Source organism: Triticum dicoccoides, chromosome 5A (assembly GCF_002162155.2).
Source record: "Triticum dicoccoides isolate Atlit2015 ecotype Zavitan chromosome 5A, WEW_v2.0, whole genome shotgun sequence".
Taxonomy (NCBI): Eukaryota; Viridiplantae; Streptophyta; class Magnoliopsida; order Poales; family Poaceae; genus Triticum; species Triticum dicoccoides.
The window spans coordinates 433411368-433424151 of NC_041388.1; the positions used below are offsets into that span (position 1 = coordinate 433411368).

A 12784-nucleotide genomic window follows, 5' to 3' on the forward strand; every position below is an offset into this window, starting at 1 on the left:
AAGCGCCTATTCACCCCCCCTCTAGACGACATCCACGATCTTTCACCCTTGTCCTGCCCCGGCCGGGGAGGCAAAGGGGATTGCTATCGTCACCCTTTCTCCCGGTTTATGTGAAAGAGAAAAAGTGACACACATTTTGGATTTTCGGTCGGTGGTTGGTTGAGCCAAAGAACGCGAGTCACCTTCCTTAAGTCCGTTATTCCTCAGTAGCTCAGTGGTAGAGCGGTCGGTTGTTAACTGGCTGGTCATAGGTTTGAATCCTACTTGGGGAGATTTTATTCATTCAAAATTTGAATTGATAGTTATAGCTTTTCTGACTAACGACCATTGTCCTTCTCCATTTTTTTTCTAAAGACGCAATAGAATCGTCAAACGGGACATCAAATGTGGGAAGTTGATTGTAGGATTTCTATTCCTCACTCTCGTATAGGTGAACTTGGTCCGTTCAATGAAAAGGGATAAGAAGAATCCACTAGGAATGAATGGAAAGACTGGGGTAGTATCTTCATTAGCCGGAAGGATTAGTCTCCACTAGCGTAATTCGAAGAACGAACAAGAAAAAAGCGTCTTTAGGTAAGAGGATGGATGGATGTGGTCCAATGGCTAAAGCTTCGCCGGCTTCTTGTAGACTGTCCCCCCGGTTAGGCCAGGTGGGATGATAGACTTTTTTCCGCCACAAGTGAGGACTCGGTCCTTGGCAAAACACAAGGGGGAAGGAAGATCTTCACTCACTCATTAAGTAAGTGCGTGCGGTGAGACCCAAAACAAACGAAGGGGATGGAGGGAGACCGAAGAGGGAACAATTGTCTTGAATGCTATGTTGGGATCAACAGCTTCCAGTGTTTTCAAAATGAGTCGGGCAGTCAAGATGTGAATTGACAGTAGTTACAAAAGGGGAAATAGCTCAGTCGGTTAGAGTGTTGGTTTGTCACGCCAGATCATATAGCAAGCTTTATGTAATATAAGTTTAGAAAGCTCCAGATCCGATGCCTCTTTACACCTTTGTTCAATCCTCAACAGAAGGCCAATAAGAAAAACTTTAAAGGGAGAAGATGCTCTAATTTTGTAAGCACCTTCCTAAACACATCTTGCATTACAAGCCCTAAAGGAGCGGGATCCTCAGGCCCACCGGGCAGTGATACAACCCAGATGCACGCGGCGCGTGCCGCGCACCCTTGTCCCTCCCCTCCCTCGGCACGGCAGCCAGCGCCGCACCCACGTGCGCCCTCTTGAACTCGGTTGAAAAACGATCTGGGCTTGCTGCCTCCGAGGAGCGAGGCTACGAGGCGAGCACTCCTATTACTCTCCTCCTTCCTTCCTCGGCCCCGAGCACTTCACCATCTGCGAGATGCGGATCCCGGGGCTGCTCGCGGCGGCGGCGGCGCTGCTGGTGCTGCTTCTCGCGGTCGCCGGTGCGGCGGCGCAGGAGGCGGCGGCAGCGGGGGACGTGCGGCCGGAGGAGATCGCGGCGAAGGCGAGGGCCCAGGAGGAGGCGGTGCTCGCGGCCGAGCTGGGGCAGCTCAGGGCGAAGGTCGCCGCGCTAGGTGCGTGCGTCTTGCTCCGCTCGATTCGGTTCTGGGGAGGGTGGGTGTGGTTGGTTGGGATTTCTGATGCTGCTTCGAGCGGCTTCGCTGGGGTTTGCTAGGGTTTTGGGGGCAATTTGGTCTGGCGAACTAGGCGCTTCTGCGATTTGACGAGATAGGGGAAGGATTTGGTAATTAGTGGACATATTGGTCGGTGGCTTAGAGAGATTGTGTTAAGGCCGCTGAATAGGGATCCATAGATGCAGGCTAGAGGAAATTCTTCAGGCTAATTGGTGGCAATGTTGGGCAATAGCTTCGTTGTTGCTCCTCCAGTCCTATGTTTTTCGTTTGTCGCTGAATAGAGAGCCAGTTCTACCATTTAGTCTAACTGGAATTCGCCATGGAACCAGTGCCCCTTGCTTGAACTACCATTGAAATGCATGAAGGAGCTTGTAGCGTTAAGAACATAATTACTCCGGTTTGGTTCAGTTTGAGGTTCTCCATGGGCATGTCTTTGGTTGAAACAGTTTTTGTTACAATGTGAAACAGACGGTGTCAAGTCACTTGAGAATTTTGGGAGAATAGATTATAACCCCCCCAGCTCGTGTGCCTTGGATCTTAAGCCCCTTTCTTCGTCTCCCTTCCTTCTAAGCCCCCCAGTTCGGTCTTGTTGTTGCTAACTCCCCCCTTTGGCATCCTTAACATATTTGTCAATATATAACCAACCAAAGGGCATCTGATTAGACAGAACTGCTCTTCAGTTTCTACCCAGCCCCAGATCGACGCAGACCTCAGCTCAGCCGGCCGCCGCCAAGCCTCAGCTCCGCCGGTCACCACCAATCTCTACTCCAACCGGCTGCCGGGCGCGCTCCTGGCCCCAATCCATGGCCCCGCCCGCCCGCCCGCCTCCGGGTCGACCCCGCGTCTCCTGGTCGTCCGCTGCTACCGAACGAACCGGAGTGAGCACGCGCGCACCCAACTCTACTATCTCCCTTCCTCCTCCGTTTTCCCTGGCACCTAGTCCAGTGTGACGCCGAACATGGCCGAGCAAGCCATCTCTGTCTCGCGACTGACGGGACGAGCAGAAACATAAACGAACGAGCGACTTCTCTGTCTTGCGACTTGAAGAAAACATACGAGGGCGCAGTGGTCATTTCAGAATATAATTAGACTAATATATTGGATTATTAGCTTAATGAAGAGATAACTATGCCAAAGGGGGAAATTAGCAACAACGAAACAGAACTGAGGGGGTTAGAAGGAAGGGAGACGAAGAAAGGGGCTTAAGATCCAAGGCACACGAGCTGGGGGGGGGGGGGGTTATAATCAATTCTCCCGAGAATTTTTGTTTGAGTAAAATCATTTTCTAGTCATTGCAACATGTTTGTGCCACCTGATCCTTTCTGAAACAGTGCAGCTATTGTCACCTTGCAGAGTCGAGCATTGCAGCACAGACACTGGAGCTGAATAGCAAGGACGGCGGCATCGAAACACTGGAAAAGGTAACTGGGGAGATGTCACAGAACATTGCTACTCTGCAGAATGAGATAACTTCCCTCCAGGTGACCCATCTCGTGAAGGACAATATATTGTACCATATTCCTGCTCCCTGATAAAGCGATTATGCTCATCTGTTGCTACATATGCAGTCCAAGGGATCTATAGCTGCAAAGGAGCAGGCAGGCAAGGTCAATGCCCGGGCTATTGAGCTTGAGAAGCAGGTATTGGGTGTATGAAACGTCTAAAACTTGAGTGCAACAATTAGGATTATGTGGTTTCTTATCTTTCTTATTCCAGATTGAGAAGCTCAAGAAGGACATAGAAGCACAGAATAACAAAAAGGCGACCATGGAGGCTAGAGCCACCGATGCAGAGAAGAAGGTGCAAGAGCTGAATGCTAAGCTGGATAGAGTAAGTATTCGACTGTGGTCGTCTGTTGTGCTAATGTGCATCTTTATTTTTCTACACTTAGGTAACAATTCTTGGACAAGCTTGTAATTGCCCAATCCTTTGATAAACTCTTGTGGTGCTGTCACCGATTAAGTCGTCATTGTTGCCGTTTCTGCATTTATTACATGATAAATTTGGTATGGTTAAAAAGGAGATCGATACATTGTTACAGACTCATAGTGGGTTAACGATGGTTCATGCTGCTATTTTCTTTTTTGTATGTGATTCCAATGCTATATAAAACTTTGCTACAGCACACTTCTCAAAAGTAAGGGTAAATTCTAAAGAAGAATCTGGAATGTTTTAGCGTATTTGATGATGATACTGTTTGAGGGAAGAAAATGTTTTGGAAAACAGTGAGAATTTCCGTAGTATTATATAACAGGCTGCATGATATATTATCATCTCCTTAATTTTAGGGAGAGCTGAGCCTCATTCCCTATTAAAACGTTATAGTTGTGAAACCAAAAATGGGATAAGGCTCATATCCTGCTGTCCTGCATGACTTTCGGGGAAATCAAGGGTATATCCCTTGAATCCACCTTTTTTGTTAGGTGAATACTGTCCTCAAATTGATAATGTTTTTTTTAATAGCTTCAAAAGACAAGCGGCGAGCAAAAGGTTAGGATTCAGAAGACTAAAAATGCTCTTAAAGCTGCAGAGGTTTGTGATATATGCGACTACAGTGGTACATTTTTGTTATGCAGTTTCATGATGCATTCTCCTCAATCTTTTGTTTTGGTGTTTGTAGGAGGAGCTGATGAAGGTGCAGTTAGAAGCAACAGCAAAATCAGAGCAGCTCGGAGAGGTAATTTTCATTCTATTGTTGTAGCTGCTGTCATGTGAATATGTCAGTAAGGTAACATGACGGATTCTAGACTGTATTAGCCTTTTCCTATTTGCTCCACACTCTTAGTGCAGTATGTCAGTGTTGTTTTCAAAAATACATTTCAAATGCAACTTAGTTGCCAGCTCAGCCTGGTGTAAACTATATGAAGTTTTACATAATGATAACATAGTATCTTCTAATCACTGAACCTGAGTGTGATGTGTATCTGTGCATCTTTGTTGTCTGGCACATGTTGTGACTTGTACATTGAGAACTTCCTGATAAGGATGATAATGACGACGATGCCTGTCATGGGTGTAATCCATCCTTCCACTTTACATGATTTGAACCTCATCTAACAAGTGATTATTGTGGAGAGTAGTTTACTGATTGTTACTTTTTGGCAGGTTCATGGAGCATGGTTGCCACCTTGGTTAGCAGCACATGCAGCTCACTATATGGTATAAGTGGAGTAGTTAACCTAAGCACTATGCCTCTTCTTACTTTGCTTTTTCGCAACACACTCATCATGTTATCATGTAGGAGTTGATGTCAAGTCACTGGAGTGAACATGGAAAACCTGCTGTCAACAATTTATTGCAAAAGGTGCCTCCTAGCTTATTTATGCTTTTATTTTGATTATGAAATATGCCAAGCTGAACACATCATGTATTTGTTTATAACCTGTCAATTAAATCACTGCAGGCATCAGAGAAAACAGTGCAGGCGAAGGAATGGGCTGAACCCCATATAGAAACTGCTAAGGCGGTAATATTCTTGTTCCTGGGATTGTGGGTCAGAAAATAGCATAGAGTTTATTTGAAATGTTAAAAAACGTCATATATGCATGTGTTTATGGCCAATTCTTATTGTATATGGATGTCATGTGAGGCAAGTATCACATGATGTTTCTGAGTTTTTGCATCTTTATTCATTTTCACTAACAATGCTTTTTTTATCATTGAAGAAATGGATTCCTGTCATTAAAGAAAATTGGGCTACTGCAAAGGAAATTGCAGAACCTTATGTGCAAATGGTCTCAGCAAAATCAGTAGAGCTTTATCAAGCATCAAAGGATGCTATCTCACCTCATGTTGTGAAAGCACATGAGCTTGCTGATCCCTATTTCCAGGTACACTAGATCCTCTTTGTTTAGCAATTGCACTTAGGCCATAGTGTTGTCATTGTAGTAAATTGATGTCGCTTGATTATATTTTTTCAGGAAGCCAAGAAGTTATCCAAACCTTATATTGATCAAGTTGCTAAGGCCAGTAAACCACATGTTGACAAACTTAAAACCACCCTGAAGCCTTACACTGAAAAGGCAGGCCAGGAGTATGAAAAGCTTCGCGACACAGCTACTTTATACCATCAGCAGGTATTTCTTCTCTTAAATTTTCTTGTTATCTCAAGTATTCCAGCTTCTCATTTCCAGTTAAATATTAATGCTTTGTTGTTTTAGACATTTTATGCTTCTGTTATTGTTAATTTTATTGTTTTGAGTTATTGAACACTTGGCTGAATTTTATTGTTTTCATATATTCTTATATAATCCTTGAGCACTGTATCTGCATTTTTCTCTGCTGCATATTGCACTGTATCATTGGTAAATTTTGCAGCCCTCTAATAGAATTATTTCATCAATCAATCTAATGAGATTTTTTAGACCTATATATATAACTTCACAGTTAGTTATAGTTTAATAAAGTCACTTTGGCCTTCTGTATGGTTATTTGGTAAATACTACTCCCTCTGTTTTGACACTATGGCAGTGTCAAAAAACGTCTTATATTTTGATACAGAGGGAGTAGTGACCTACCAGAATTTCTTGGAGATACACCCTCCCTCTTGTTCCTCCCCCAAGGGCGTGCACCCCAACCTTGCACAGTTCTTGGATGCCATCAAAACTGAAGCTAGTGCCTGGGTTTTGGCTTAAGCAGCTGTGGGCTGCCACTTGCCCTGCTGTAGTCGCATGTGACTGCTGCGGGAGGCTTGTAATTAAACTCCTTTTCTATCAATGCTGGGATTTTTTTTACATTTTTTCAAAAAATAAATATAAACTTTGTGCACCTTAGGTAATTGGTTGGTTCAAATACTGTCTTCATCCAGAAACTTATTATGTACTCCGTCCATATCAAAATATAAGACATTTTTTGACACTACTTTTTGTATGCTACTACTACTGCTGAATTGCTCTAACCTGTGTTGAACTGTGTATACGCTAGTGGGTGAAATAGGCTGCATGAAACAGCATCATGGTTAACTAACCTTCGTACTTACCTTGAACGATACTACATCTCTCTGCTATTAGCAACTGCAATAAAATGGCCTGAAGATCCAAGTCATGTATCTAATAATCTAAGCAATTTTCCTTTTCAGGCTCAGGTAACTATCTTGGATTACATGCACCAACATGAATTATTAAAACAATTTGTGAATGGGGAGTTGGTGTGGTTTCTGGTAAGCACAAACTGAACTGTCAATTTATAACATGTGTTTCTACTGATTAAAATAAAATGGTCTAAAATATCTTATCTCTCTTGGTAGGCTGCTGCTTGGCTGCTTATGCCCGTACATGTTCTGTACATACTCCTAACAGAAGTCTGCTGGTCAGTAGTGTATTTAAAACGCTTCAGCTAATAGTTGCTTGGCATGGCTTTAGGTGAATTGTGACTGTACTTGTTCGATCTGAAACCTTCCATTTCTCATGCAGCATCACCAAGAAGAAGAAAATCCCACGGAGTTTTAAGGGCAAAGTTTTGGTCAATGGCCATCGGAGACACAAGCGCCGACATGCAGACAAGTAGACCGTAGACTGTTTGCCTATGTTCTGCAGCACTGTAGTTGAAGGTACCACATTCTTCCTTTGTTACCAGTAACATCTGATCCAAATCCCACACTATCTAGGCCTTTGTTGGCATCAAAAGGTTTGGGTCAAAGGAACAGTCCTCTTATTTTCACAAGAACATTGAAGTATACATAAGTTTTTAATTCATATTTGATACAACAGAACATGTTTTTCTTGAGCCTTGATTAATACTTCGAATATTGAATTGTTCCATACAACTGTGAAGCAAGTGCTAAATCATTCACATGTCAGTTTTGTACCGGGCCTTTGAACTCTCTTTGCACTGTGCAGATCAAGTACGATGAGGCATTATTCATTCACGACGAGTCTGCTGGATACAAATTAGGAGACGCCTGGTCCTGGTTAAATCATGTGTAATATATACCCTGAGTTATGCTGCACGCAAACCTTGTCTCCATTTTGTCCCCCATGTATTGTATCGGCCGTTTCTGCGTGATCACGTTGCTAAGTAGGGTTTACGAGGTTAAATATGCAGATATTCGTTTTAGTGGACACTTTATTATGTTGCAGCTGTTAGCGCGTTTTGAGTGTACTTGGGGCAATCCGTGCTCACAACTTCCTAACGTACGTACCATCGCTTGTCACTGAAAGTTCAGATTAAAACTATTCAACGTCGCTTTACGCTGGAGTAGTGTACTAGGTTGTCTCCATTTTTTTTCCTGAAAAGGAGGATTACCCTTGGCCTTTGTGATGCACACAACCATCTTTATTGCATTATTCAACATAACCTTATAAAATAAATACATAGATCAACCTAAAGCCATCTTTTTGGTGAAAATTGTTGCCCTACCTACAAGATTGATGATGTTCCTCTTTATTGGATTATTCAACATGACGTTATAAAATAAATACGTAGATCTACCCAAAGCCATCATCCCTTACCTACAAGATTGATATCTTTCCCTACCTACAAGATTGATGATGTGCATGCACATCAAGAAATCTGGTGGCCTCGTCAAGCCACCCGATGGCTAGTTAGGAGCATCAACTGGTTTAGCAAACCTTCAGCGTGCACCGCATGCACACACAATCCCATTTTCACGAGCAATCAATACACTGATCTTGCTAGACCTTTATGCCGTCGACGATGGCGGACAATGCCAACCTCCTGCTCGCACCCATTATCCAGCATCGGGGCTCTGCTGCACGTTGCCATCAAGACTCGTTGTCGTCGATACGGATACCTGAGCCCAGCCACCAAGCCAAACACTTGTCCCTCCGGCTGATGTACAACCCCAAAGATGATGGCCCATGGGGTGACGACGCACGAACGGAAAAGCTGAATTTGGGGTTTCCATGGGAGCACGCAGGGAACGCGAATCGCCCCACAACGTCTCGAAGGAGGTAAGGACGCTCGTGGGCGCCGCCTGTGACGGTTCTGTTCGAGGCTGAACCAACCTTTCGTTGGCAAATTCACGCCCTTCCCTGTCTGGACCACCGAATCAACCTCCTCCGTCATCCAGCACGCTCGTGGGTGAGGTCTGCCTTAGGGAAACCGCATGACTGGAGCCACACCCCCGCCCGGAACCACCGCCCCGCATGGGTGAGCCATCGACGGCGGAGGGGCCCTTAACGTTGCGTCGTCGACGCCGGACGACACACACGTCTAGGACACCCATGTGGATCTCCACCGCAACCGCATCCCGGAGCCATGACAGAGGAAGGTCCCGCCGTCGCCATCATCCCCCACCTCGGCTTTGCCCCGCGGAGCTCCGGCAATAGCGAGGAGAGTGGCAACGGCGGCTCGAAACTTTAGATCGGATCGGGAGGGAGGGGATCAAGGAGAGGGGCGGCAGCGGCTCGAGGAGAGGGGTCGAGGAGGGAGGGGATCAGGAGGGCTCTGTCACTAGGTTTTCTCCAGTGAGTCCTGAATTCGTGGTGAACTCCGAAATAACAAATCGATTTCAGAAATCCGCAGCATGCACGTTTAACTCTGGCACAGACGCGCATAACAAGTACAGTATACCAGTACTATTTATAAACTCACTGCTGATCCTGAATGTATACAAGCGCGCAGTTAGGCAAGGCAAACAGTCTGTGTACAAGGCGCGCGGACGACCAAAGCTAACCTGAAATGCTCAAAGAACAACCAACAGAGAAGATGATGGATGATACAACGAAGAGACTAGATTAAACATCACTCAAATCGCCCTGCTCCTACGTACTGTAGTCAACAATCGCCTGACACCCCAGGCGTCTCACGTACACAACCTACGTACACTCATCAGTAGCTACCAGGCCAGTACCTCTCCACCATCTGATCTACGTCCAGGTTCTGGTACCTCATGCCAGCACCCCCTGCAGCATGCCCCTCCCCGCCGAACCCGCCGTCCCCTCCGGCGGCCGGGACGCCGCCGAGCCCCGCGGCCATGTGCTGCTCCATCGTCATCGCCTGGCCGTTGGCGCCGCCCGCCTGCTGCTGCTGCTGCTGCTGGCCCATCGGCATCGACATGGCGTGGTGGAGGGCGTGCTGCGGCGACGGGCCCCCGAGGTTGAGGTTGAGGTTGGAGAGCGTGAACGGGCCCGGCGGGTTGAGGTAGCCGGCGGCGGCGGGGTGCGGCTGGATGTGCGGGTGCAGCCCCGGCGTGCCCCTGGCGAAGCGCGAGAGCTCCGCCAGGTCGGCGGGGGTCATGTAGGGGTGGTGGTGCCCGCGGCCGCCGCCGAACAGGTCGTGCCCCAGCAGCGTCGGGAGGAACTGCGGGACCATGTCCAGCGTGTACGGGTGGTGGTGGGACCGGGAGTGCGCGTTGGTGCTCGACGGGTACTTCTTCACCCCCGGGCTCTTGGCGAAGATGCGGCACACCACCCATTCATCCTAGAATACATAAATCAAGTCAAATTTAAAAACATAGAATGATCGTATTAGCATGGCAATCGCTTAGCGCAAATTACAAACAAATTGCATATTCTGGAAGAAAAATTGAAGAGATGTCATATATACCTTGTTTGATTTGGAGGCCGGCTTCAGGTGGAGGCGGTACTCGTGCATGACCCAGTTACTCTTCTCGCCTCTTGGAGCCCTCCCCTTGTAGAAGACTAGGGTTTTCTTCATCCCGACTAGCTCTTGTGCCGATGGCGGTTGCCCGGTGAATATCTCCTTGTCTTTCCCCGTAGTCTTCCAGTAGCCAGCATTAGTTGCACGGTTTGTTCGCACGCCGGTCGGGTACTTGCGGTCCCTTAGGCTGAAGAAGTACCACTCCTTTTCGCCCATTTTCGCCTTCTCTGGATTTCAATCAATTGACGATGATACACATATAATTGTTAGTTAATGTATACGGGTTAAGAGTATTCTATCGTAATTCTAGGTGCATGCATACATGGAGAGAATAGAACATCCAGTTCATTAATTGTTTGCTAGTAATAGTTTCTAACTATACAACTATTAGTAGAGTTCTGCTCATTTTAAGTGCAGAAGTTGGGGGAGTTGTCTGAGAGGGAGACATATAATCTCGAGTCGATAACGCAAAATAAAATAAATGAGAAGAGCATATTCATGCATGTACTATCATACAGTTGAAGGTATAATTGTGCTAGAAGCTAACCAAACAAATTGTATCAAACGACAAGAAATTGAAGAGTGCATGTTAAGTAACAATTGAAGCTTGAAATCAGTACGTTCAATATATTGTGTAGAACTTTGTAAGAATCCGCCTTTCTTAATTTATTTGTTTAGCCATGCAAACATCCAATTAGTTGTTCGATGGTAATAGTTTCCATCATTTTCAAGTGCGGAAGTTGGGGGATTTGTCTGTTTCCATTATCCAAAAAAGAAACCACGAGAGAGGGACACATATAATCTTGAGACGACAGCGCAAAACACGAAGGTTTTAAATATTTAAGTATATTGTGCTCAACCAAAATTTCTACAATATATTGTCTAAACTTGTAAGAATCCGCCATTCTTGATTAATTTATCTATGCATGAAGTCCTCCTGCACATATGCTCTCGAGGAAAACCGCTAGGTTGTTTATGGCTTTTATATAGCTTTTGAAAAACATGATCGACGCGCGTATGAAGTCTAGTCAATTTGTCTTTTAAAAGGGCACAGCTTATACATGCTGCTTGGGCAGGGGAGAAAAACAAAACCATGGAAACACCCGTCGAAGGAACTAACGGAACTGGTCGTGCATACATGCATAGACGGACGCATGCACTGACGTGCGCTCAAGAACATTTCTGACTGGGTATAGTTACCTGGGAGATCCCATGGCTCGCACTTGTTGAGGTCAACCTCGGTGATGGCCCTAGCGGTGAAGCCAGCGTCGGCGATCTTGCCGCGGAGGTAGTAGGTGATGAGCTCCTCGTCCGTGGGGTGGAACCGGAACCCCGGCGGCAGGCTCTCCTCCTCCCCCTCCTTGGAGCTCTTCTTCTTCGACACCGCCCCTTCCCCTCCCCCTCCTCCTCCTCCTGCCCCCGATCCTTCCATCTAATCACCAAGCGGCCGATCAACCAACACGCACGAGGTATAAAACCCTAGATAACCCTAGCCCGCGGTGCACCACAAGAGGAGAGGAGCCGGCGCGCCGGCCGGGGAAGATGAACACGCACACACGCTAGAGGTTGCCCGCTCGCTGGCTCGGGCCGAAGAGTATGCGTACGTCAAAGTGGTGGGTGTGAAATACCGGCCGGGAGTTACCCCGGGAAGAGGGCAAGGATATAAGGGGGAGGAGATAGAAAATGTGCCGGTGACGCTGAGCGCGTACCAACCCGGGGTCGTGAGGGAGAAGCCGGCTGGCTAGGTCGACGACGAACGAACGATCGATCGATGTGTTTTCAGCATGCTGCATCAAGCCTGCTCTGTTCCCACGCGCTGGCTATATAATTTCCTGAATGCAGCAGCTGTATCTTTCACCGCGGTATATAGTGGCATGGACATATCATATCATATCATAGATGGTTTCCTGCAAAAAAAAGGGATATACTATCATATATGGATATGGTACTGGTGCTGTAGTGGTGCAAATGTGTATATCTCCATCGCTGCTGCATGCATATGCATGCCAGTGTACGTGTGCTAACTATTCTGCTGCCCCCCGGCCCCTACCTCTGCCTGGAGTGCTACTATAGCTTACTTGTCCTAGTCATGTATATCTCACGCATGCGCGCGTACTGCTAGTGCGGCGCCATGCACTGCTTAACTGTGCTCAATTAGCTTCCTAGCTCAGTTCAGGATTTTTTTTTAGCTCAAATGCTGGATGCATGTTCTGCGGGGCCTTCCTGCAAAGTTAAGATATAGTACTTCCTCTATCCGAAAATACTTGTTGAAGAAAATGATGTATATAGATGTACTTTAGTTCTAAATACATCATTTTTATGGCAAGTAATTCGGGACGGAGGGAGTACTTTTTCCAAGTTGCTTGAAAATGCAACTCGCGCCGATCAATTTCATGTGTACAAGAAATTGGCCAAACTAAAACGCGTTTGTGGAGGCGTAGGGGAGGGGGGGGGGGTGGTGACGGTTCGGCGCCCCGCTTAGGTTGCCGAGAGGTAGGAGAAGAAGAGCGTGTACGTGTGGGTGTGTGTTTGGGTGGCTGGGGGTAGTGTCACTGGTAGGGACGAGAACAATTCAGTTGAGGTGACGGCTCCGGGTGGGTAGGGTGGCGAGGCGCGCC

General features: G+C 46.6%; 2 protein-coding genes across 3 annotated transcripts; one reads left to right on the forward strand and one right to left on the reverse strand.

Moving 5' to 3' along the window:
* Positions 1-1233: 1233 nt before the first annotated feature.
* On the forward strand, positions 1234-7777 carry LOC119302122. Of its 2 annotated transcripts, none has more exons than XM_037579152.1 (15): positions 1234-1544; positions 2958-3025; positions 3173-3244; positions 3321-3434; positions 4068-4136; positions 4225-4281; positions 4710-4763; positions 4846-4908; positions 5008-5070; positions 5270-5434; positions 5525-5680; positions 6682-6762; positions 6850-6911; positions 7016-7152; positions 7442-7777. In XM_037579152.1, the coding sequence occupies exons 1-14, from the start codon at positions 1349-1351 to the stop codon at positions 7107-7109; spliced, it is 1314 nt and encodes a 437-aa protein (XP_037435049.1). In that variant the 5' UTR covers positions 1234-1348; the 3' UTR covers positions 7110-7152; positions 7442-7777. The 2 variants fall into 2 exon arrangements, with proteins under 2 accessions (XP_037435049.1, XP_037435048.1); XM_037579151.1 differs by having other exon boundaries at positions 1235-1544; positions 2958-3085.
* Positions 7778-9130: 1353 nt separating this feature from the next.
* Positions 9131-11807, reverse strand: LOC119302123 (NAC domain-containing protein 92-like). The gene is made up of 3 exons (XM_037579153.1): positions 11367-11807; positions 10113-10393; positions 9131-9986 (listed from the first exon to the last, which is right to left on the reverse strand). The coding sequence occupies exons 1-3, from the start codon at positions 11596-11598 to the stop codon at positions 9396-9398; spliced, it is 1104 nt and encodes a 367-aa protein (XP_037435050.1). The 5' UTR covers positions 11599-11807; the 3' UTR covers positions 9131-9395.
* Positions 11808-12784: the final 977 nt, after the last annotated feature.